This window comes from Myiozetetes cayanensis, unplaced genomic scaffold (genome assembly GCF_022539395.1).
Source record: "Myiozetetes cayanensis isolate MyiCay16 unplaced genomic scaffold, myiCay2020 scf20-37, whole genome shotgun sequence".
In the NCBI taxonomy this organism is placed as follows: domain Eukaryota; kingdom Metazoa; phylum Chordata; class Aves; order Passeriformes; family Tyrannidae; genus Myiozetetes; species Myiozetetes cayanensis.
In genome coordinates, this window is record NW_026087412.1 from 4,156,156 (window position 1) to 4,183,561 (window position 27,406).

The window sequence follows — 27,406 nt, forward strand, 5'->3', positions numbered from 1 at the left end:
GCCAATCCATGAATCATCTTTGCACCCTGAATACCAGAGAGTTATCAGTAATCCTTCCTTACTCGGGAAGGTAAATGAATTCAGTAACATTTCAAAAATATTCAAGTCCTCCTTGCCTAAATTGTTTCCCTGAGAACACCAATAAACCTGGTTCAAAGTTAAAGATGAGAACATGGAGACTGGGAAACTGCAGACTCGAGACAACAGTTTGGAATTCTCATAAGCAGCAACAAAAGTTGTGACATCATTGATATGTCAAGTTAAACTTTGAACAAATCTCACACCAAAAGAATCCATACAAAGCACGACCTGATCACAAGGTTTGTGTGTTATGAGGAGAATTTTTTTGAGTTGTCAAGTGAAACACAGACCAAAACCAGGTTACCCACAGTGCAGCAGCAATTTGTCTGTCAAGGAGGCAAAATCTCCATGGGCACTGCTCCAACATCACCAGTCCTTTTAACAACATTTACAGTTGGATGTAAAATAACACACCTGAGCTCTAGAAAGAAATAAATCCCTGGAATTCCACTAAGTGGCAGACACACTGAAGGGCTGCCTGACTGTTTTGTGTATAGCTATGGAAAGAGTGGCCTCAACACAGTTTCCTGTTGATAAATTCTGTTTACTTTCCCTTACTCAGGAACTCCCCCACATTCACAAGAAGAGAACTGTGCTATACACTATCCCCAAGTTCTCAAAGACAGAGAAGTGCAGGGAAGGAATTTTGCTACATATGGCTTAAAATAGCCTTTTGTTGCACAGTTATACTGGGAAAACAATTAAGTTAAACACAGCAAAACAGAGCAATCAAACAGTTAAAGTTTTTTAATTAAAGTTTCATCTAAGGTTCCAACTGATATTACATAAAAACTAATCACCTTCTGCTGCTTTTCAAAGCTATTCTGACTGACTGGAGAGCACTGAAGATCCCCAGCTTTGATATGTCAAGGAGGTATAATGCAAAAAGAGACATTATTAAAAACCTGATGGCAAACCCTGGTTTTCTTCTCAGCTTTCCTCTCTTGCTAGAGAGGAAAAATCCTCTGTTTAGATACCAACAGACTTCCTATTGAAAACAGGAGCTCTCCTAATGCTGTGATTTCCTTACTTTAAAAGGTTAAGGAAAAACTTTGTCTTTTACAGAAGGCTTTTGAGGCTTCTGAATTTCATTTTTTTCTTCAAGGTGAAAAGTTCACTTAAGCATTCCTCATCTTACAGTCTGAAATACACATTCCTAAGTGTAAGAGTTGCACACACACTGGACTGGGGATTAGTTATACAGAAATGCTTCCTTAAGCTCCTCACCAAAGGGAGGGAAGGGTCATAAGACAAAGAGTGTTATGTTCCCAAATACCTGTTTAAAAGCAAATATACCAAGAATTACAAGATAATGGAGTAAAAGAGTTCTTCAAGAAAGCAGAAGCCTCGTGTGTTGAAAGTAAAGGAACTGGAATTACTAAACATCAAGACATTAATTTCATTACCGATGAAATTCAGAAACAAGAAAAAAATTGCTTAAAATCCAAACTTCGAGGACGTGAAGGAAACTTTTCCCTACCAAGGTAAAGGTAAACTCAACTGTCTATTATAGATAAAACAGGACAAGTCTTGTTGTAGGGGAAGGTCCTGCCAGCTGGCTAAATTGCTCAGCCTTCTTATCCACAAAAGTGATGTGACTAATCTATTACTGCTGTTAACAAAACAAACCAACCACACACAAAGTATTGTTTCATCCTCCAGTAGGTGAGGGCTAAGGTCTTTCACTTACTAGAAGCACTTGGAGTTTTCTGTTTCGGATTCTATTTACCAGAAAGGAAAAACTCTCGTAATTTGTTTTGAAGTTGAGACTTCTATTCAACTGTTTCATTTAATGTTAATAAAAAGGATAAGTTCTACTACAAGGCAGGAGGTAGGTAATCAGATTGACTACCTGGTGACTATTTAAGAAGCACAAGAGATTTAGGAAAACAGAAAGACTTTGAATAAATGCAGTTTCTCCCGGTTGGTTCTCTTAAAATTGTAGCTTTGATGTTTATCTGTAACAAACTATTTCTAAACAAATTGAATTGAACTCCCAAGTACAACACTTTGCTCACTTTGATGCCACTAGGTAGGTAGATAAACTGCACTGTGTCTCCTTCACTGCTTCCTCCAGACAGTCAGATCTATGAAGGATAATACAGGAGATAACTACCCATAAAACCCTGACCCTGTTAATGTTACTGGGATTTCAGCTGCATATTGAATGTAGTAGAGGATCTCGCATGAAATATTGCCTTCCTCGAAACATACAGGCCATTTTCTAAGATCATTTTCACTTGAGAAGATACCTGGATAGCCAACAAGTCATTAGTTATCCAAAAAGCTTCCTGTAAGTCTTAGTTTATCAAGCCCTTCATCAGGTTACACATGAAAACAAAATGAAACATGTTTTTCTGACCAAAATCAAATGGATTATGATAACCTTGCATTATTTGTTTGATTGATTTGTTTGATACTCCTCCTGGACAGAAGGGAGAAGAAAAATCCATTTCACAACTGGAAAAGGAACGTTAAAACATCATCTTCAGAGATCTCTTGCAAATTTTAAGTTCTTCCTCATACTTGAACCGCATAAAACCCTTTTCTACCCAACTTAAGCATACATGGCCTCATACAATGCACTGAAGGCACTTTTGCCTTACACTGTGCAGTTATTACTCCAAATATTCTCCTCTAAGTCTCTGACTGTTCTAGCACAGGACAGGTTGAGGGCACTTGGTGTGTTCAGCTGGAGAAGAGCAGATTGAGGGGAGACCTCATGGCAGTTCCAACTTCCTCATGAGGGAAAGAGAAGGGGCAGGACTGAGCTCTGCTCTGTGGGGACCAGGGACAGGACCCCAAGGAACAGCCTGAAGTTGTGTCAGGGGAGGTTTGGGTTGGATCTCAGGAAGAGGTTCTTCCCCAGAGGGTGGTTGGCACTGAACAGGCTCCCCAGGGCAGTGGGCACAGCCCCAAGGCTGCCAGAGCTCAAAGGGCTTTTGGACAATGCTCTCAGGCACAAGGTGTGACTCCTGGGGATGGTCCTGTGCAGGGCCAGGGGTTTGGACTCGGTGACCCTTGCGTGTCCCTCCCAACTCAGCGCATCCTGTGATTCTATGACGGGATCCCGCGGTCACTTAGGCTGGACCACAGCAGCCTGTACTCTGGATCCCTCCGAAGGGCGCCGACAGAGACGATGACCTACATCAAACAAGCCAATTTAAATAAACATCTCAATCTCCGGGGAGGGCCCCCGGCGGTGCCTGGCTCCCGCGGCCGCCCCCGCCCGGCTCGGGGTCGGGGTCGGGCCCGGGGTCGCTCCCGCCCCTCAGCGCGGCCCCCGCCCGGGCCTCTGGCGCCCTCTGCCGGGGCTGCGGAGCCCTCACAGCGCCGCCCGCTCGCCAGGGGCTCTTCCCTCCTTCCTGGACGCTCGGCCCGTCCCCGCCTCGCCACCTTCGACTGGCACGACCCTCAGCTTTCCTTCAGCTGCTCCCGCCCCAGCACTGGCTGCTCGTTTTTCCCATTCCAAAGCTCCCTGCCAGCCGCAGCAGCAGCAAAGCTCCGGGGGGTGACGGAGCCCCCGTCGCCCCTCAGGGGGCTCAGGGCATCCACGGGCTGCAGATCCATTGGCACCGTCCTCTCCCCAGAGCTCCAAACCTGGAGCCGGTCCAACACCCAGCTTACTCACTCCAGAAGGTTTGAGAACCGAAGCCCAAAACAGCTTCACAGTTTAAAAGCAGCCGCTGAAGTCACACAATGAAGGATGAATCAAGACAAGCAAAAATTAGTAGTTCCCTTGAGCTTTCCCTCTACACTTGAGGGCTCACAAAAATTTAGGATTCCAAACATCACACCCTGGGTCTCTAACCTCCTGGCTTGTCCTGATATGTGGGCTCCGGACCTTCTCCAAGCAGCTGTCTTTAGCAAATGTATGACCTCTTATTTAATAATTAAAAAATTCTATTCTAAAATACTACACTTCTGGTCTTTTGCTCCATTTGAACTTTTTTTGAACCCCACTCCAACATCTTTTTTCCTCCCCCAATACACACTCCTCATCCTCCCTGCAGATAAGCACATCCAAACAGCCTTCTTCCAAATTAAGTAACTTTAGAATTTCCTTGGAAAAAAAACTCAAACCCTACAAGTCAAGGTAGCAAAGCAATGGAATTTTTCTTGAGCCACAGGTAAGATTTCCTTAAACACTAGAATTTCCTACATTCTCTAACTTGAATATATTTACTTTCCAACTGGACTGCAAGTATTCAGTCTTGCAAAAGCAACGCTTAATGCAACCACTATGAAGCAAAAAGAAAGCTGGACTTCAGGCTCTGAAAACTGAAATTTTACATCTCAGTTTTAGCTTAAGGAATAAGTTATTGGTGTTTCCTCCCCAGCTGAGAAGCCCCAAGGAATATATACTGGGGGAATTGCTGGGGTGTGTTGGATACTGAGCAAATGAGCTCAGAACTAAAGAATTCTTATCAGACATCTCTAAAAGACTTCTGACCTAAACATGAGAACCCAGAACACATCAGGTTGGAAAGAATCCAGCTTGAAAGGACCATAAAACTTGACCACTATCCCTGCCCGAAGGCTGCAAAAATGCCAGTTTTTGAAAATAACAGAAAGATGTTTTCATGTGGGTTTGTTTGGTTTTCTCTCTTTTTTTTTTTTTTAATGAAGGTCATAATTGCCAACTCTTCCTCAGCACTCTTACGACTTTCCAAGTGGTTTCCCAAACTTGTCTGAGTAATCTCTCAAGGACACAGAGTTTGGATATTTGTTTACTTCACCAACAAAGGATAGCTCGGTTTGCTTCTTTTCAAATTTCAGTGTGAGCAGCATAGGCTCATCAAACCCATGAAACAGAAAAGGATTATGGATAGCAGGTGTCCAAAATACCATCTACTTTAGCAATCTGGAGTACTGGTAGCAGCAAAAGCAATTAGACTCTGAACTCAAGAAAATTCCGTCTTTACAGCCCGGATAGTTAAATAGTGAACAGATTGACAATGGAATCTCCGGAATCTCCCTTACTGAAGCGCTTAGAAAACAGATTAAATAAATACCTGTCAGGAATTGTGCTGGTATGATTGATCCTGCCATAGCCCAGGAGAAAATACTGTTGAACCTTTGAATCCCCGTCCAGCCCCCCTGCTTTTTTCTTCTCTTTGAGCCACTGAATTGCAGCATCTGCATCATTATAGTTTAGTCAATTTATCTTTTGAAAGCGCACTCAAAATTAAGCATTTTTAATTCGGTCATGAAGAAGCAGATGATCATAAAAAGCTCACAGCCTTATGGTGACAGTGGGGAAGAGTCAGCCTGGAAGAGTGGGATTCCAACAAGGCAAGGGGCTCAGAGGCAGGTGTCAGGAGCTGGGAAGGTTTGCTGGTGCCAGGAAACTGCAACTCAGCCAGAGAGCTGTGACTGCCATGGAAAAGGACAACAATAGGAATATTGGCTGCCAATACTGAGGAAGTCTCTTTACTACAGAGCTCATCCCAGAACAGGGCACTGAATGGGAAGCAGGGTCCAGCAGCAGCCAGGGCTGGCTGTTCCCAAAGGGAGAGCAAATCAGGAGCCAAGTGGGATGCCAGGACAGGGGCTCCCCTCCATGCCCAGATGCAGCCTCCCAGCACCTGGAACACAACAGGCAGAGGGAGGCGCTGGGAAGGGAACCCACTGACAATCCCAGACAAGAGAAGAGGCAGGGACACACAGGCAAAGGAGCCTGAAAGAAATGGGTACAGAAACAGGATCAAACACGAGTCAGAAAGCACATCCCAAGAGACAAGGCACTCACCATGCAGGGCTGAGCTCCCTCCAGCAGGCAGAAACTAAACCCCCACAGCTGAGCTTAAATGGAGGGAGGGTATGGGTGGAGAGCAAATTAGGACCTAATTGGGACATCTGATCTCCATGTCCAGTGAGGGAGGCAGATACAGGTGACCCACAGCCACACCCCTGCAGTCTGTTCCTGCTAATCCTGATCACCTGGAGCTTTTACCTTCCTAAATCCAGACTTGTGTTAAATCAAAACCAGACTAGAGATGTTATGACAAAAAAAAAGAAGATGCCCTGACTACAGAGACAAAATATGTGATAAAACTTCAGTGATGCTGACAGGTTTTGCATAAATATTAAAATTAATGGCCCAGAAGTATGAGAAATTCTACACACCACTCAGAAATCTCAAAAACTTTCCAGAGCAAGTAAAGCCAAGCAAGACTAACAGGAGATTTTCCATTTACTACGAATAATTACATAAGGTTTTCATTATGAAAGACCTCAACATGACCGGGAGTTTTTTTAATACAAATAATGATACAACTCAGTAAGATAAAGCATGCTTGACTTATCAATGATATCACTTCTCATGTAGTTCAAGTTAAGCTTTTGCTAAAGTACCACACTGAATTTGGCCTATAAATAGAATATTCATTTCATTAGTTTTAATAAAATTGTATGGAATCATTGCCCAATGATTTGAGGATGGAACTTAACTAAATGAAAACCATAATCAAACCAACCTTCCAAAACCAAGAATAATGAATTAATTTTTGGAATCGTTTTCCATTATCAATTGCTAGCAAAGAATCCTTTAACACCAGAGCCAGGTCAAACTGTCCATAGCTGTCTTTCTCTGGCTTAGCAAGGATCTCTTGTGTTGCTAAGACAGGAAAAACATCTGTAAGAAAAGGCAGAAGTGTGCCTGTAACAACACTTAAATGCTTCTAAGGTGAGCAGAAAGCACTTAACAATGAAAGCAACTATTTTTAACATATCCCACCATTTAAGATCTAACAAATGGGGATGTACTAAACCCAACTCTTTGACAGCTGCTTGAGGCAGTTCAAATCACAAATCCAGCTCTAGTGACAGCTGAGAAGAGCTGAGCACTTGAGATTCTCAGAAGTTATTCTCAACAAGGACTAGAAAATGCTAAAGGAGAAGAGTAGGAAAGGAGTAGAAAATCTAAGGTTAGCTGGAATATTTTAAATTGTACACATGACCCAGAGGGTAGGGATAAGATCATGGAACTTCCCACTTGAACCAAGTGTACCTGCATTAAGCTCTGCATTATTTCTGTTACATTATTCCAAGTTACCCAAGCCAGCTTTTCAATTCAGAATTTATCTCTGCAGAGCCCTGTAAAATGGGAGCAGAGGCAGATCAATAAGTTAAATTTCAAAAAAAGGGGAAAAGGGCAACATTGTATGTAAACAGCAACATGGTAGCAAAAGTATCTTTTGTTTTCCTAAAGCTTTTTTAGTTAATTTCATTAAACCTTTTCATTCGTTGGCTCTATACTAGTAAAAACCTACAAAATTTGAAATTATCATCTAATTTTCCTTAATTTCCTAAGACAATATTGTGCTTATATGTGGCTAATAGATTAAGGAGCCATTTCCATCAATCCTTTAAACTTGTTTTGTGATTTTTTTTTTTCTTTCTTGACACAGCTCTACCCTTGTAAGAAAATAATCTCAATCACTTCTAAACTAAATATCCTCTTCTATATATATATAAAACCACTTAAAATATAAACATATGTTTAACTGAGCTTTGCTCTCCTACTGACAAGCATTTATCTGCAGCTTTTCCACCAGACCAAATGAGCCCCAAAGAAGTGCTGTCTGAAAAGGAACAAACACACAATTAACAGAACCTCCAAGACCTCTTCAAACAGCTGCCTGCTCATAACGCAGCTGAACACCCCAGACACTTCTCAAAAGTCTTCTAAGTATTCTGCCATTGAACATACTAATTTTCCCTGCCAATTGTACATTTTTTTCTGTAATAGTAACTAGGTTGATGTCAAAGAACTGAAAATTATATACCATATGTCACACCAGAAGCAGCTTATGAAGATTAGCATATTTATAAGACAAAAAAAATGCATTTTAAATAATGCAAATATGAAAAAAATCTTTTTATTTGTAAAAGCAAATTTTTTCCCAAATCAACTTAAAGTCTGCTTTTCTGTTTCCCATTTACGAGATCAAAGAAATTAAATTCCATCCTGTAGGAAAGATCTTAGAGAGAGTAATATCTGATATCTTGCAAAATGCCACCAATCAATAATTTATCCTTTCAAACTGTAATTTTAGGCTCTAAACAATATTCCATTTTGTCCAGGATAAAACAGAGGAGTCAGTCAATGTGAATGGCCCAAAACATTCCAAGTTGAAAATCATGTAGGACAAGACTGAACACACAACTCTTAAGTTTCTAACTAAAACCCAGTATTTTTGACATGAGCCTATTTTTGCACATTTCTATCTCAATTCATTTAGATGAACTTTACAAACCAGCACTTTTGAAACTTTTTTAAAGCCCATTCAACAACCTGAAAAGCGATGGGAATTGAAGATGAACAATTAAAAGCCATGTGTTTTCAGCAGATGACCAATATGCAAATTAAAATGTTATTTAAAACAAAACTAGTGGACAATTAGCAAGATATGCTTATTGTTATTACAGCCATTAACTCTCAAAACAGCCATAAAGTCAGATTAATATTTGTCTCCCTTCCAAAGACATGGTTCTCTACAAAGTTGATGCACTACTAACACGTACTTCAATGTATTCCACATGAATTTTGTTGTATTGCTTTTGTTGATAATACATAATTTATCTAACCTAATTTAATGTAATTTAGGTTGTCAGAGAAAACTGTATGCTAGTTAAATACATATTTTCCTAGCAGGAAGATAATTTTTTATACAACAATCACCCCAAAAAATAGTTGCAATTCCCTGACAAAGTTTTCAAAATGTGAAAACTGACTAAAAATAACTTTAGATCAGTAATTAGAAGTACCAGAAAACCACTGTGAAACTCCTTTGGATGATGAGGCCAATTTTCCCCATTACTGTGGCATTCATTTTATAAGCCCAAAGCTGCAAGTATCAGATTTTTCTGTTATTACCATTGCCACATGAACTGGTCAGTGTGATAAAGTCTCCAGTAAACTCTGATCAAAGGTTTGGTTCTTCTGTCTTTATAATTCTCTTCAACTGAGAGCAATCACACTTCATGATGCACCACTAATAATCTGTAATAGAATTAATCGGGTGTTTTCCAGGAAGCAAAGCAGCTACAAGAGTATTTTTGTTGCACAGTTCTTTTAACATACTATTCATAGCTAAGAAAGTACTTTAATTTCCCTAATTAGCTGTTCAGTAATACAGGAATATGCTAATTAAAATCTATTTTTCTTCTCTTAAAATATGTCATACTATCAAATAGATACAAGAAGTGAATGAATGAATGACATTTGCAATTTCAATGCAATACTGACACTGTGCAAGTGCTTCACCGGCACTTGCTCCGATTATTTTGCCCTGAATGAGTTTGTAGAGTTTAGCTGTTCAGAACTGAAGAGAAAGAGGATCTAAGGTGGCCAAACAATGAACAAGGCACTGAAGAAGATAAATCACAGGATGTGCTGAGTTGGAAGGGACCCACAAGGCTCATCGAGTCCAACTCGTGGTGCTGCACAGACCCATCCCCCAGAGCCACACCCTGTGCCTGAGAGGATCATCCAAACACTCTGTCAGCAGGAACCACCTGTTCCAGTGCCCAAATACCCTCTGGGGGAAGAACCTTTTTCGAATACCTAACCCCAAAACTATGAAGGATTCCTCTGCCATTCCAATCACGGCAATGAAATTAAATTCTCGTGCCTATCTCCAGAGTTACACACATATTAAGAACACACATCCTTCTTTCCTTTGGGTCTTGTTAAAGGAAAGGCCAGAGCTTCAAACAAATACAACCTTTTTAAGATTTGGGGATCCACACATCTGCAACAACCAAGTACATTAAAATGCAACCCACAATTCAGTGCTGCTCTTTCTGTCTAGAATACCTTCATAAGCAACTAGCAAGACTTAAGGCTTGGAAAAAATATCTAATTTTACTAACTAGCTCACACATCCTTCAGTAGAAGACTGAAGGTTATGGCTTTCTTTTACTAACGTGGGGAGCCATCACACTGCTCTGTGCAACTTGGTAAACAACATTAGTCAAAATGCACTACATTTGTTTTGCTTACTATATACATGAAGATACAGTCTCATGCCTTGTCTTCTCCTGGTTCAAACAAAATCTCTGTTTAAAAAACCTTTCACGGTTTTGATCTTTCCACCAACCTGATTCTGTTTATTTTCTTAAACCTCTTACACAGAGCCAAGATATGACATTAAAAAAACCTACTAACAGCCAAAAAAAATCAACAAAAAAAGTAACCCACTAAAATCAAAACATGGGACTCCTTGGCTTTATGAAGAACTGCTATGAAAGCTGTATATATCCCTAAAGCCAAGTATTTCATCATAAAATCCTTGTATTTCAACTGGCTTTTTACCTGGAAAGTGTATTACTTCCATTACCAATCTGAGTGAGGGGACAGACTAATTTTTCAGTTTCTGAAACCTGCTGCAGCACATCCTTTTTCACCCATAAAATCCTCACATTTACGTATGTTCAAAAAAAAAAAATTGATCAGAGTGACAGAAAGGAGAGCAGTTTGCACACTGACATTGAAGAAATTTATCAGAATGAATCTGTATAACTTCAGCAGTACTTATTAACAAACCCTACTATACACGTTAATTCTTCTACCAAAAAAGTTTTAAAACCATCCCAACACAACTGAAGCTTTTAAATGTCTAAAGGAAAACTATTAGGAATCTTGTAACAGCAATACAAATGTCGAAAGCTTACACTTCAGAGATGTTTGAAGTGTAAATCACCATGTCAGAGAATGTTTCTAACACATAAACTTTACAGAATATAGGCTAAAACCAAAATCACCTGTTTTTATACATCATGTTACTATATTAGTATAATTACCTTAGTTCTCATATTTAATCAAGTCATACAAATCTTAACCTCCCTTTTTATTGTATTAGTTTAGAAGGTCACTATAGGGTTCACTGTAATTAAGTTATTAACTTTTGCAAGTTATAGAATATAAAACCTCTCTGTGCTACATGAATATGTCATGATGCACTTGATTTTTTCCCCCACAAATTTAAAAGAACACTTAATAAGTGACCAGTAGTTATGACAGACCATCCTTTACCAGAAACTCAAAGGGAAAAGGCTTCAAAGAGCTTGAAACCTGTTGCCTTCAGCCGTTTCTTCAAAGATGGTTCATCTGAAAGCGCCGAGTTCTTTGTTTCTGACAGAACCGCTTCACACACAGTGATATGAAAAAGCACCACTAAGTAATTGAAAAACCACAAGTGTTCAGCCTCCAACACGATTACATTTCACAATGCAGATTTATGAGATTTGAGATCTCCATTTAAGATCATGCCATTTCATGCAGTTTCTCTCAGTCAATCTACAAGGTATCAAATGAAAATGCATTTACAGATGCAGTCACGTGCTGCTTTGGGCTGGGGAAGAGGCAGTTTTCTTCACAGTGGCTGGGATGGGACTCTGTTTGGGATTTGTGCTGGAAAAAAAAAGGAAGTGATGACAATATAGAGATGATTTTGTTATTGCTGAGCAGCACTTGCACCAAGTAAAGGCCTTTTGTGCTTCTCACACTGCCCTGCCAGCGAGTGGGCTGGGGGTGCAAGAGGAATTAGGATGGGACACAGCCAGGACAGCTGATCACACTGACCCAAGGGATATTCCAGCCCAGCTGGTGTCATGCTGAGCATATAAAGCTGGGGAAGAAGAAGGAAGGGCAGGACATGTGATGGCATTTGCCTTCCCAAGCCACTGCTAAGCGTGAAGGAGCCCTGCAGGGCTGGGGATGGCTGAGCCTATGAGGGGACGAGGGACGAGGGGAAGGAAAGCCCTTGTGTTGCCTTGTTTGCACACACAGTTCTGCTTCACCTGCTAAACTGTCTTTAGCTCAACCCACGAGTTCTCTCACTTTTACTCTTCCAATTCTCTCCCCACCCCACCCATGGGGGTGTAGAGTGAGCGGCTGTTTGGTGCTTAGTTGCCAGCTGGGCTTAAAGCATAACAAGGCATAAACACAAATTATGCTCAGAAATCTGAAATTCAGTTATATATGCATTTAAATCACAAAAATATTCCGCCTGCAAAAATCAGAACAGCAAAAGAACTTCTGACCAGCATCAGAAATAGGACTTCAGAAGCCTTGAACACACTGAAGACTTCAAAAATCCCCAAGATATCAATCACTACAGACAGTTCTTCATATGTACAGTACATTGTGCTTGCCAAATTACTACGTGAGCTCTGAATAGCTGTGTCTCTGCCTTGATGCAGCATCGAAACAAGCAGGCAAACACAGAGTTTTTTCAGCATGTAGCCACTTCTCCTGAATTTCAAGACAGCTGAGACTGCTGGATGTCTGGAAAAGTGACTGAGAGCTGCAAACATGTATGAAGTCGACATTTGCCTTTCACTCAGAATGAGGGATTTGACTGAATTATAAGAAATCCATATCTGGCAACTCTAGTAGTGGTGTTGGGAGCTTTTCAGTCCCCGCAGTCATGTCCTCAGAACAGCACTATCTCTGCTCTTGTACTAAATCACACAATAGCAGGTATTTTCTGTCTTTCCTGGCTTATATATGTATATTTATATGTGTGTCTCCACTGTCTTTGTCACATGTTAAAAGTTCCAAGAGAACTCTTCTGGTAAACATACAGATATGGGTGTTAATGAGTGACAACGAGGTGCACTGCACGTGCCCAAGACCAACACTCACTAACTGCTTATAAAAAATGTGCAATATGCCATAATTTACCAAAGCACTAATGCCTAATCACTTCATGCTGCAATGAATTCCAAGTAAACATGAGTAATTATGCCATTAATTTTAATAAAGTGACAGCTAACACTTACTCCACTCTAGTGAACATTTGCACAGAAGTTGGTTTATCAGTATTTATAATGTCCAGCAGCTCTACAGAAAAAAGACATTTAGAACGTTAAGAATCTTTTTTCAAGATTTGTTCTTACACATAAGAACATTTGTTCACGTTAAGTGTGGAAATCCAAAATTACTCAGCCCTTCATTTTTTACATACAACATAAAACCTTTGATCTCACTTGTCAATGATATGAATTAAAAGTATCCATCTGTGCCCACAGGATCAGGATGGTCCAGTTGCAGAGCCATCCTGTCTTTTCTACCTGCCTAGTTTTTTTTTCTACAGTGGGTATAAAATATATGTTTGGGTAACCCAAGATACAGCTATATCCAGTGTACAAAACCTGAAAATTATACTCACAAGAAACCTGAGTGGGATTGACAAGGCATCATTTTAATTACGTTGCATTTACATAGTGAATGTAACGTTGAATTACCAGCACTTAAAACTTTTGAGTTCAACATGAGTGCCATTAACTCAGAATTCTCAACTGAAGAGTCAGAAAAATATGCTTAAATATTTGACCCATTAAATGCTAATAATAAATCATATATAATTAATTAAATCAGAGTAAGATTGCTATCAACACTAGTACCGAGGAACTTGAAATACAGATGTTAGGTACTACATAAACGGCTTCAAGAGAAGTTTTCAAAACACAAATTTTGCTTTCTTATTCATTACTGCTTCAGACTTGTGGATAAATGGGAAATTTATCCTGAGAGTCACTTCAAATTTTTCTGTTGATGATTTCATTAAACAATAGCATCACTGGCCTATTTTGTAGGTAGAGTCAATTGACCAATTGACCTATTCTCCCATTTCCATGAACAGGAACACCTAAAAGTGAAATTTTTGCCCTGTTCTGTGGATAAGGAGCACTAGCATGATTAGGCTCTGTGAACAGGAGACACCTTCTCTCAGAATATAAATTTCATTAAATTACTATATAGAATATGTATTCCTTTCAAGAGGAATTTTTTTTGTTTGTAAAAACAAAATAGATTCTACAGAGAAATGGTAAATCAGTTGACAGCATTTACCTTAAAATCTGGCATTTGAAGTGCCAGGTATTCAAATGGTTTTTAAAAATAATTTCAGTTACTCCATTTTCAAAAACAAATCTAACTCTTTCATGGCAATAAAACCAGAAAAAGGTGAAACACTTTTCTATTTATTCTTGTTATTATTCTTGATCTCTTGCCTCAGTCTTATCTAACATTAAAAGAAAAATGCTGGGTTAATCTACCATTAAACAACTTTACTGCTCATCTGCAAAGGCCCCCAAGCACAATAAAAGCCCTGCTTAACACAGTGCGAGTGTCCTAGAAGAGCTGCTCCGTGTCCAGTTGGAGGATAACAATGGAATCTGCTCCACGTTTCCCATGTAGAATCACACATTTCAAGCCACTTCCTCAGCCTTTCTCCAAGAGCAGGCACTGCTTGTATCACAACAGCAGGGAGGAGCACTGGCCACAGAGCAGAAGCACGTTGTGGTGTCACCCTGGGACAAGGGGATAAAGCAAGTGGAGGACAAGAGCGAGACACACAGATGGACACCCACAGGAACAGTGGGACAGCCTTCACCACGGACAACACTAATTCCAGTGCATCATCAGCTGAGCTGTAAAAGTTCTGCTGTGCATCATAGGAGAAAACCGAAGTGGCAAAGAGTGTCTCCTAAACTACAGGGACAGCAGGGAGGAAAGCAGGAGGGTGCTGGTTTTGTTACCGTGATACGTCACAATCTAAGTTTATTCAACCTCTTGATCCTGAAGGGAAGGAAAGAATCACAAACAATCTGCAAGAAAAGTCTGTTGTGCCTCTATGCTCACAGATTCAAGAAGACTTAAAATGACACTTCTCAGTACACACATTTAGAAACACTGATGGAGAACTCCCCTTCCCTCCTCCCACCACCTCAATACCACAGCACTGTTCACTTGCCGTGTGTTCCACGTTATGATAAATGTGTTATCTTTGAACTGCAAATATGGCACAGCACTGGGTATTTCTTTTCCAATCACCACACACCAGCCAGTTATTTCAGAAGTATTTAGTCATGACTGGCCTTTGCACTTCTTGACAGATAAGAAATAAGAAACAAGGGACGTTCATTCCCCAATGTGCAAGGAAGGCAGCAGTGATGGTGTTAGTACTGAGTCTGTATTTAACATAAATATTGGGTGAGAAAGCACTACCAGTTTAACAAAACACATTTTTTCTAAGTGTTTAAACATTAGAAATATTTGCACTGAAGTTCCATGATTTTCTTAGCACCTTCCCTTAAAAGGCAGCATTGCTGAAGAGTTGATTTCCTATGAACTCAATGCCAAAACCACATATCAAACCCACAACACTCTAGGCTAATAAATATACAGAGTCTGACAAATATGAATCTGAGGATGAAAGCAGTGTCTACCAGATCTTCTGATTCTTTGTGTAATAATGAGTAACAAACTTCAATTTCAGCCTGGAATCAATGTAGGGCCATTTTGGCAACACATTCTGGGGCTATGTATCATTATTCTCTACTTTCTGGTCTGAGAGGGCTATACTGAACAAATTATTTTTTAGATAACATGTTAGACCTAGGAGTTTATTAGAAAAATATATGGCTTATGGCTTAAAAGACCATAAAGTGGTTTAAAGAGACTTAAGGGACAATGATTTATCTCCCAGAATCAACTTTCTCTTCAGGCTGCCGCAACAGAGCATGGAAATATGAAAAACGGGATTAAGGAATCAAGTTATCTGCATAAAAACAACAAATGCTTTGTTGTTTATCAAAAGTGACACTTCAAAAGTGATCTGGCTGGTGTGACGTAAGATTGTACAATCCACTTCCACATTTTGTACAAAGTGGTGTTAAAAGACTTCCTTTAGTCGGAGCTGTTGGAGCTCCCACCACCCTTTTCACCTGCTGAATCTGTGTATTAGATACAAACACTAAGAAGTAGTAACAGAGAAATTTGCAACTTCGTTACAAAGTGCATTTTTTTTAAAGAAAAAAAATATCATTCCTGTTATCTGCTACAGAATTGAGGGATCAGGGGATTAAGGGGAATATTCACAGTGCTCACCTTTAGCACTTACCTTATGTGCTCAGGTCAGGAAGACTCCACCTGACAGAGGGAGAAACTCACTGAAAGGTTCTTTCAGAGATAAAAAAAATTAAGTCTTCTAAACCACCTCCCTAACCTATTTTCTACTCAGCAACAGTGGCCTCCACATATTTGTAAGAAGTCAGGCAGTGCACATTCCCCTGTGTTTTGTCAGAGTCGGAAAATTCTCCAACAATTTGAACTGCTCTTCGATGGCTGTCAGGGTCATGCCCCCAGCCATGACTCCCATCACCTCCTTTGCATTGTCCCTGATGCTGCTGTGACCCCAGTCTGAGCCAGTTCAGGGAGCTAAACAGCTGAAAATTAACTTTAAACACACTTCCCTTAAAAAGCCTAGATCTACACTTTTAATATTAGCGAGGGTGATGCTTATATTACACTTCAGGGACATTTCACAGATAAAACATATGATTAGCAACAGACTAGTATATGTTCTAGTAACAGCTTTGTTATTTCTCACAGAAAGGACAGAACAAAAAATAGCTCTTAGTAAACACTGAAATACTATATGCTCAAGATACTATATACAGATGTTATGTATGTATTTGGACCTGATGATCTCAGAGGTCCTTTCCTGATTCTGTGATTCTATGTCTAGAAGTTAAGAATCTGTATCATGAGGAGATCCTACAAAACCACTTAGATATGTTTAAGGGTAATTAAGTTACTCTGCACATTAAAATAAAAGGCTCTCCCCTTCTCAGCCATGTCACCCCTTGAACTCAGACCTGCAAGTGCTACATGAACTAATTCCTGCAGCATCTCTTGGAATCTCCAGGGCTGTGACGTTTCAAAGGCCACATCTGTAAAGGAACTGGAAAGTTTTACTTTACTGCGTGGGCAGACGTGACTTCAGACAGCCCAACTTCTTTGGGAACAGACTTTTCATGGAGTTACATTTCTGTTCTGCATGAGCTGAATGGGTGGTGAAGGGTTGTCTTTGAGGCACGTGGAGCGAAAGGTCTTTATTCACTAGAAAATACTCACTTGATAGTCAGAAATAGAAACCAAATCTCACCAATTACTTGCTTTCCAGCTGTAATAACTGTAAGTAGACTAATCCAATGCCACGCTATAGCTGCTAACAGTTCTTCCTTTAGTTCACACAAAAGTCTTCTTGTGCTGAATTTAAAAGATTTGAAGCAAATGAAAGATGGAGCCAAGCACTGTCAAGAAAACAAACTCCTAAAAAACTGATCAGTGAGCAGTATTCAGTCTCTAGTTCTGACATAGACAGTAAATAGTATCAATTTAAACTTAATCATAATGCACATGCATAAAGAATGTACATTAAAGATGCAAAAGTTACCTTAGTTCTGGCATTTTATAATCTCTGCACACATCTTCTAAAAATTATCCTACTTACAAAACTTCAAGAAAACACAATTTTGGAAATACCAACAAATCATCAATTTGTTCCTTAAAAACTCTTTAAATACATATTATGTATGTACATATGCAGAGGGAGGAAGAAAGGTCTATTTCTATAATGAACTCAGCATGAACAAGATTTTGCTCCATGAGGAGTCTAATTGCCTCTAGTCAGCCCACAGATTCATTACAGCAAAAAGGCCCCAGTGAACCAAATAACTAGTCCATTCAGAATGTGATGTTCAGGTAAAGCTGCATGGAAAGTTCATAAATGCACAAAAAGCTTGTCTTTGAACACGAAAATGTTCCAGGCTTGTACGTCTGTGGTGGAACAGTAAGACGGCAAAAAAGTCTCTCTGAGCCATACAGAAGTTCAAGACCTTCACTTAACAGCTTCCCAATAATCCACTTAAGGATTGTTTGTTAATATTTCTATGGTTTGTTTAGTCAATAATTAAAATATTAGACAATATTTGCCTCTGTTATCCAAAGTACATGACTGTGCAGAGAGATGACAGAACCTTCCAGAACAACCTTGCAAGGACCACGAGCCGTGGACACAGATTTGCCTTCTGCTCCTCTTGGGTGATGTGAAATACACTGCACTCTCAAGAAACCCTCTCAAACACTGCACTTAAAATGCTCATAGGTAAATACTCACATCTCTTTGAACTTGCTTTGAGAAGCCTTGAGAACACGTAATTTTCCAGCAAAACATAAACATATGAAGCAAACCAAGAGTTACCACAGTAGAGAGACTCAGAAGTCGCCTGATCCAGCCACAGAAAACTCCAACTCTCTCCCCTCCCGTTGCTATTTAGACTAGGCTTGTCTCTGCTCTGCCAAATCAATTTGATAATTATTATAATTATATACACAAGAAAAATCACCTGTTTAAAAACTAGCACAAAATGCTCATCTGAAGAAAGGAAACACAAGAGATGAATCCAACACAAAATAGTAAGTTTCCAACAAACAGTAGCAGAAGCCTTTGGAATTAGAAATGCTTCATTCTACATTTAATTCAGAACACTTTTCACTTCCCAATAAGCATTGCCCTCACATTTCACCATCTCTCCATCTCTTCCAACAACCAAATACTCTGTGCAAGTTCTTTATCATCTCTGCACCTAATGCAGTTTGAAATCTGCTCGAAAATGCTTCTTACACTCAGCATATTTATAATACACCAGATCAAATATTTGAATTAAAGAAGTTGGGCCCTGGTAACATTTTCATCTATTTACCATGCCATGGCTTCTGTCAAAGCCACTGGTATCGATACCACCTTAAATGCATATTCAGGTATGTGTAGAATTCTGAATTACAGATTTGATTAAGCAGCATAAAAAGATTACACTTCCATTGCTGTTATGCTAAGAAAAATCAGACAAGCTTCTCTTTCTTAATATTTAAAGATACCAGGCTCCAGCTGGAGAAGCTTAAAGCTTTGCACTGCTTTTATCTATTTTAAAATCTTTCTGAACAACAGCCATCAATCCAGAGAAATATATTTTCTAAGTATTCTTTCATTCCTCAACAAAAGACAGGCATTGGGAAGGTACTTAAATCCATTAAGATGCATGTAGAGTAGCCTCTAGCAACTTCCAACCTATTTAAATAAGCAGACTTTTTCTATTTCCATACAAATATTCCAGTAGTTTAGTAAACATTTTGTAGCTCAGTAGGCATCAGTGTTTGTTAATCTCATACATAAAGCATAAATTCCAGCCCTGCAAGGGCTCTGTGTGCTCACAGGACTCTGCCCAGGCATGCAGACCGTGGGCCAGACGTCTCTGTGGGATGATGATGATCCTCCAAGTACAGGAGTCGCTTACTGTGTCCAAATGATTCACTCCTACCATCACCTCGCAAACTCTAATTTGATAATTATAGTGATTATCAATTAGCATCTCATCACTATTTGATGACACACAATGACTTGAGGCTAACTAGCATCTCAAACTCAAATTTAACAAAAATGCCATGAAGAGAGGGCTGATGGCAGAGGCCAGGAGGCTTAAAGAGCTGGGTAAACAAAGGGATGTGCAACAGTTTTGAGACTCTTACAGGTTCATCCTCCTGAGAAGCCCCTGTTCAGAGAAGGGGCAGTGCAGTGAGGGGGGTGGGACAGACCCTCACTCTGAGGGGCCACCACAGCTCTGGGAGCACCATTCCCGGCTGTGCCCGTGGAACAGGCCACAACCTTTGTCATCTCTACATCTCCTCCACCCAGGAAGTCACTCCCACAGGGAGAAGGTCTGCACTAACAATCCCAACCACTGTACGTTTCATACTAACTAAATTCGCTTTGGAAAGGAAAAAGAAATCAAATAAATTTTTATATTGAATTATGTAACACAACTACAGAAGACAGAAAAGCTGAAGAGATAAGTCCAAAAATGAATTTACAAGAGGTTTTATTTACAGGTCGCCTCTAGATCAGCTTTCACTTGCATGACCATTGAAGTTTAGAGAATACTCAACCAACCTGTTGCAGTTGAAACTCTTATTTTCCATTCACCTTACAGGAGAAGATACTTAATCTCAACCAATTTATCTAATCTGCTTCATATGAACTGAGAACCTGCATTTCAGTACGCCTGAAATATTTCTTACTTCTTTAATGCTGAAATAGTTATTTTAGAAACATTAGTTGGTTATAGCACAGTAATATGATTCATTCAAAATAGCCATGGCCCATATATTTAGAATGTTCATTTTTTTATCATATAAAAAGATTGAAGTCATGTAATTCTCTCATGCATATGACCACATCATTCCATTAGAAACTTCTGTGGCTGTAGCAGAATTTCCATTTTCATGAAGGACTTTTATAAAAACTGTCATCTTCTCTCTAAAGTAAATTTTTGCATAAAAATGATGAATGTCTTACAATCCATTAGAATTCAGAGTGCTAAAAGAACCGTAAGTTATAAATTAAAACAAATTTTGTGAAACCCAATAGGAGCACTCTGCATCAAGACCTCCATGGTGGTTTATACGTGAAAGAATTCTTAAGAGGACTAACTGTAATTTGTATTTTCTGCATCACATAAAAATTAAAATAGCTTTATCTTTCATTGTCCGTGTCTTCTAAACTCCATACTTTTACCTGCACCAGTATTTCTCAGAAATAATGTATCTTATTCTGTTCACTTCCCCTCCCCCTCTTAATGGGTAAAACTAACTTGGTGTTAGGACTTTTCTTTAGGATAGTTTGTAAACACTACATACCTCCCTGACATATACAGTACCTGAAATGGATAGTACTGCAAATGCTGAGTAATCTGGAAGGTGCTATTGAAAAATTATACTATACTATGTGCTGAACAAAAGTTTCAGTTCACTTTTTAATTCAATAAGATGACTGGTTTACTACTAAACCATAGAGAACTGTTTTTATATGGCATCTAATTTCTGAATCACTGCCATTTAAAACAATCTTTTTTTTTTTCCTCATTTTAATGTAAACAGCAAGAATCAGCAGCATTTACCTTCAAAAAATGAAGCATCATATTGGTGTCTATCAACAACAACTACCAAAAGAAAACCACAAAAAGTGACGTGAACTTAAAATTGCAGAGATAATTACGGAAGGTATGGCTTGTTTCAGGATAACAATACTCTGTTAGGGCTTGCAGGCCTCAGCAGAGGTAATTTGGGAATAGCAATGACAGCATAAACAAAGCATTGAGAGAGCTTTATGAGGGTGGAGTCCATATAAAACACTGGATTAGATCTCTTCTGTATCCTGCGGCTCCGAACTTTTGCAGGATGCAGCAGCAAACCCCGAGCACACAAACTACAGCAGACTTGGCTTACGAGCCCTCTGCCTCAACACACGAGCCCCATGCAGTTATTAAAACTGAATGCACCGTTGTTTCCCTATGAAATACTCGAAAACAAAGAACTAAAACACAAAGCCCGTTGCCCTTCATGGAGTGTGAACTTCCGCTTTGAACAACCAACTCGTGGTCCCACACGACACAGCCCTGCATTGTCCAGCACACACCACTTCAGCCAGACAATGCTCCCAGCAATAAAACTCAGCCCAGCAAAGAAAGTGAAAGCTGCGTTTGTTCAGCGTGTTACTTGGCGCAGCCAACTGTAATGCTCCTGCCTGCCATTTATTGTTTACTCTCTCAAAGGATTATTAAGAATTAGGCTACATTTTGGCAATTTTTTTTTTTTTTTTGAGAAGGGAATTTACATGCCAAGTGACTGACACTTGATATTTAGAGTCTATTGGTCGACTCTGACCCTTCGTTTACAAGTGACTCATTTGACTGCAAGGATCTCTGATGTGGAAATGCTCAGATACGAATCAATTGCAGTTTTTGTCTCGGGTAAATGTTACTTGGCAATCCAAAAGAAATGAGCAGTGCTGAGCCCGAGGTTCACATAGAATAGTGTTCATATGTTTAAAGAATTCCTTTTACATGCCCGATTTTGTTCTAGTCGGAGGATTTATGACTCCCCTTCTCCTAATAACTTATCTCGGTGCACAGTGTTTTTAAACACACACACACAGACACAGACACACACACAACCAGCAGTTAACTCTTTTGCTGCCTGAAAGAGCAGTACGGACGTATTTAAGTAAATATTAAAAGCAGGTTTGGTGCCGATGGGGCTTTTGATTCTCTGTGGGAGGTTGGGATAAGGGAAGGATAGGACGAGAAAGGGAGAGGAACATATAGGTGCAGTTTGCAAATGCCTGTTCCATAAAGAAACGATTGTAAGAAAAGACCATTCCTACATGAAATCAGCTCAGCGCGAATTCTGCAGTTTATCTCTGATAAGGATAAAAGTCAAAGGGTTTCTCTGTACCCGAGCGAGATTCCCTTCCTCTTAGAAGGCAGATGCAGCATTTCTATAAACAAAAATGTCTCTAGCCCTACCTTGTGCCAGTGCTTGCAACATGTGGAGCTGAAGCAACAGAAACGCCCACCATCCCCGACAGAAGATGAAACAGAAGTTTAACTTTATCATCATTCCGCCTCGCCTGCTATTCCTTCGGGCAATAATTTCGCGATCCACCTTTCTTTCAACCGCTCTTGCCTCACTGATCCCCATCGGATCCGGCTGCCCGCCACTCCTGACAGCGCTTTGGTCATTGCTCATTCCGCACCGCCGGGCCGGGCTCCCCGGGGTGGGTCGGGAGCCTCTGCCCCGCAGTCTGGGGGGAAGCGAAGCCCCCGCTTCCCAGGAACGGCGGGCTCTTTGATTTGTGCTCACTCTGCCTGCAAGCCGAGAGCTGCACTCCGTGTGCCTCCCGCTATGACAGTCGCCACCTAAGTCAATGTTTCTCGTGGAGGTATTGATTGCACCAAAACAACCAGTCAGAAATGTGAAACACATGTTTCTCTGCACTGTCACATCCGATGCCTTCAGCGGAGAGGGAGTAAGTTTATAGGCGTCAGTATTTCACTAAATCCGGATCCTTCAGCACATCGCAAACAGGAACAGGGAAAGACTGATCCATCGTAGCCACCAACAGACAATCCATCGAGAACCTTTCATACCGCAACGCTGATGGAAACTGTTACCCCCGTGATTTTTATGAAGCGTGGTGAGTTTTCCAGCATGTGTCCCATTCTCCTGTAAAAACCCTCCAATGGAATTGTTAAATTCTCGCAGAAGGAAAAAAAAAAAAAGCGTCAAGGAAAAAAAAAAAACTAATTGAAAGTATCTCGTTATTCCTCACAGTGAGGATTTATTTCAGACAATTTCAAGATTAGCCATGCAGACAGAGTAGTCTCCAGATATCCCCGCAAAGCTCTGCATAGTTTATATTAATCCGATTTTCCTTGGGATACAAATCTCTACCGTCAATAGAAGGGTTTGAAGGGTCCTCGAGCAGGTAAATTGAGCAGCTCTGGCTGTGATTCCAGCTCGCCGTGCAGTCAGTCAGCCACAGGCCAGTGCCGGTGTCACTTGAACTCTCACGTTCAGCCGGAGGTAGGGAAAACCTCAGTTGATCCTGTCTCCCTCCTCGGAGGCTGGTGCCGATCGCTTCCTCGCAGGGAGACCACGACAGAAATCACCTCTAACGTGGAAAAGCGCTCTTTTTTTTTCAGGCCGGTTGTGGACGCAGCAAGGAAACAAACGCTCAGCTGGACAGTGTCCGGGGCGGGGGGAAAATCTCGGGAGCGAAAATCTCCCGAAACAAACAGCAACAAGGTGAAATCCTTCCAAGCTCTGCTGAGCCCTCCGTGCTGATGCAGCCCAGGGATCCTGGTTCTTCCTCCGAGCGTCTCTCGCTCACAGACGCTGTAAACACAAGGGGGAAAGCGCGATCACAACAGCGGCAGCGGCGGCAATAAAACCCGGCCAAAAAAAAAAAAAAAAAAAAAAAAGGCGCTGGAGGTTTTACATTTGAACAATGCATCGGGTATTGTTTCAGTGCCGCCTTCCGCAAAGAGAAAAACTTTCGTGGGAGACTCTCTCCCCGCCTCCCCCACCCCACACCCCTTGTTAAAAAAAAAGGAAAGGAGTAGTTATAAGAGAAGTGCACCCGGGATAAAGGCGAGTTAAAAACAAAGCACCTAAGCGCTAAGTTGATCAAACACGAGCCCCGCCGGTTCACTCCCGCCCCCAAGAACAGCCTCAACTTTTCTGGTCGCCTCAGGCGGCGGCGGCGCGACCCCCGCCCGCACCCCCGCCATCCCCGCCCCGCGTCCCGGCTCCCCGCACCTCCCTCCGAACCGGCAGCGGCGCTGCTGGATCACCTCCCGGCTCCCCTGGGCACGGCTCTGCCGCCCACAGCGCCTCGTCCCACCTTCCCCTGACCTACACCTCCAGCGCGGGGCTGTGTCTGGGGTGATGGCGTGGGGGCGGTGTGTGTGTGTGGCGGGGGGGAAGCCACTGGATCGGGGGCTGTGTGTGTGCCTGTGTGTCTATCTGTGTATCTGTGTGTGCATCTGGACGTGTCGGGACTGGGCGGTGCGGAGCGGGGGGAGGGGGGCGCATTTCAGTGCAGGTTCCACGGCCGCGGGAGCGGGGACACAAACACAGCACCCCCTTCCATCCCCGCCTGCGCTGCGGGACTTGCTCCCTCCGCACCCCCTCCACTGTCCCGTCCCCTCCCCACGGCCAGGCCACTCATCGGGCGGTGGGTGCGCGCGCTCGCGCCAAGGCCCCCCCCGAGGAGGGGACGCAGCACCCGATCCCTGTCCCCCGTTCCCATCCCCGTTCCCATCCCTGTCCCTTGTCGCCTTTCCCCCTCCCCCCCATCCCGCTCCATCCATCCCCGGCCCTGCTCCAACGGCCGCGCGCGCTCCCGGCGGACCGCTCCGCCGCGTCCCCGCGCCAACAGCGCCCCCTGTGCCCGCACGGCGGTGCCGCGGGCGGGGACGCGCCGGGCCCGCCCGCACAGGCCGGGCCTCATCCCTGCCGCCGCCTCCTCATCCTCGCACAACGGGCGAGGAGCGGGAATTGTTGTAACAGAACCAGGGGAGCCCCGAGGGCCGAGTTATCCCCGTCCCTGCGCGCTGTGCGGTGCGGGGTGTTGAGCCCACGGGGCTGCCGCGTCCCCCCCGGGCGCGCTGCGGTTCTGCCCCGCGAGGGGAGCGGGGTCTTGGAGGTCGGCAGAGCCGAAGCCGGAGGTTTGGCAGCAGGTCTCCCCCCCGCCTCCTTCTGCCTTTCTGCCAGGTTATGTGTGGTGATCGAGCCGTGCAGCAAGCACAGTACATCATAGCACCAAACGCAAGGTCATTTTTTCCCATCGTTAGCAGCTGAGTGTCGGACTGAGGTGTGTTATCCAATAAAGCACCTTTTTCCTCAAGCCTTTGTTGTTTTATAGCGTGAAAAAGAGGAAAATGTGTTCACTGTTTGCACCCCAGCACATGCGAACGGCATTCCCTGGTTCCCTGGCAGCGTCTCCCGTGCCCGACACTCGCCCCTCACCTTCCCTATCTGAGCCATCGCATCCATCAGCATCCAAAGCTGCCGGGCAGCTTTTCCTCCTGACCCTCCCTTTGTATCTCCCAGGTACATCTTGTCTTCCAGATTCCCACCTACGCCAGTCCCTGCTGCTTCCAGTATCCAACAGGTTATTAAGTTTTATTACATCCATTTTCTGCCCACCCTTCATTCCTGTGTGTGCCAGCTTGTTCCTGTGTTCAAGAAGCTGCTGGACTTAAATCCTTCTCCTGTTCTGGCACCTTTTTCTGGTAACTGAGAGATATGAGCTGTATTATTCACCAGCCGTCTCTTCCTTGTGGTAAATAGAGTGCAAACAGCCATTCTGTTGAGCCTCTCACGTCACACTTTCCTTTTTTTGTGCACAGACCACATGAATAATTATCTACACATATCAGGACCCAGCGTTTATGATTTTCCCTTCAATGCGTCCGTTTTGAGAACAATGCAAAATGAACCCAGATTGTTTTCATCTGCGTTCAGAACTGACCTCAAGGAAGTAACAATCTGTTTGTAGCTCCCATTGCGCCATTAATAGTCGTTAATTTACTGCAGCATGAAGAAACCAATTTTGGGTGGGACTGATTTGCCTTAACTGAAAACGGAAAATATATTTAATTAATGTTTTGGGTGGTTGTTGTTTTTTAAGGACTGTTAACAAAGGAGCATAGGGCTGCCCATGGAAATTTTTGATTTGAAGTTCAGTTTGATATCTAAGAATTTCCTTGGTGCTTCCTCATAAGTTCTAAGGGAGGCGGTTTGCAGTGATTATATTACGGTCTAAAGTCTGCTGAAAGAGTGAGTCATTGTCAAAGTGTTAAAACCAAGATGCTACAAAGGAGAAATACTAATTTCTGTAACCTTGTTTAATGTTAGTGAAAGTTTGTTTCATCTTGGAATTATTACCTTTGCCTTGTAGCACTTTAAACCTGTTCAGTGTGCAGACGTTAAGAATAGGAAGATAAGCTATTTTCAGCATTCAGGCCTTGCTTTTGAAATTGTTTCAATATTGTAGTATTTTTTCTAGTTGCCAACTCCACAGTTTGGGTCAAATGTTTGTAGTTTGTTATTTCCCTGTTTTTAACAATAAGCATGTCCCTTTGACATGTCTTAGAAGACAAACATTCATGTTTGGGTTTTTTTTTTCTATTTACCTCGATTTCAATAAATGTACTTAATATTGTTCACCGGAGAAAAATTATCTGAAATCTTGTTATTTAGATTACTAAAATCATTTTACCACTTTATTGCTGATTCTCCCTTGGGCATGCATGTTACAAGTGAGGAACCAAACCATTAAACACATAGCAGGAACACTACAGGAGAACAGCTCTCCCACCTAAAAAAGGCAGGAAACAAATCTGATGGTGGTAAAGGCAGAAAAGAAAAGAAGGCAATGAGTTTTCAGAATTTTTAAAAGTAAGTAAAAGAACAAAAGAAGCAATGTACTTGGTTTCATTTAAAGGTGGGGAAAAAAAGCAGATTGAAAAGGGTTTTTTCAATGACTGTTGTGTTTTGAAAGGAGGTGTAAATGCAGTGAGATAATGACACAAAAGAGAAAGGAATAGAAGGCTCCAGTACTCAAGACAGGCCACTTAATGAAAGGCAGCCTTCTAGCCAAGAAAATGTAATCATGGAACTACTTCCACAGGAAAATCTAACCCATGTTGTCTTTTACAAGACTGTATATCTTCTAGGGTACAGCTTATTGACTCTCTAACATTTGGAATTAGCTGAACTCCTATAGGCAGAGCATTCTTATGTACAAATAATTCTATATGCTTGTTTTCTGCGAGGGAGATGCAGCAGATTGTTTGGATCTAGTGTTCCTCCTGATGAAGTCTCTGGTTGCAGTCATTGATGGGTAGCACCCAGCTGGGGTCTAGATTACACCAAATGTGACAGCCAGACAATTGGTATGGTTTGCTTGTCTGTTTTAAACAAAAGACCCTAACCAGAACCTTTGAAAATTAAATGGAGAGAGATGTGAACACCATAACAGGCAAAATCATAACATATACAATATATAACCCAAAAGTTAATATACTACTAAGGTCTTCATCAAAAGCAATGTAGAACAAT

General features: G+C 41.7%; 1 protein-coding gene across 2 annotated transcripts in view; it reads right to left on the reverse strand.

Annotated features, from left to right (window-relative positions):
• The window catches only part of SDK1 (sidekick cell adhesion molecule 1), a 390,932-nt gene extending 366,751 nt beyond the window's left edge, over positions 1-24,181 (reverse strand). For both annotated transcript variants that reach the window (XM_050317843.1, XM_050317842.1), the window contains exons 1-2: positions 24,098-24,181; positions 22,303-23,674 (exon numbers count right to left, since the gene is read on the reverse strand). In XM_050317843.1, the coding sequence (XP_050173800.1) occupies positions 22,303-22,762 (460 nt within the window). In that variant the 5' untranslated portion in view covers positions 22,763-23,674; positions 24,098-24,181. The remainder of the gene's footprint in view (positions 1-22,302; positions 23,675-24,097) is intronic.
• Positions 24,182-27,406: the final 3,225 nt, after the last annotated feature.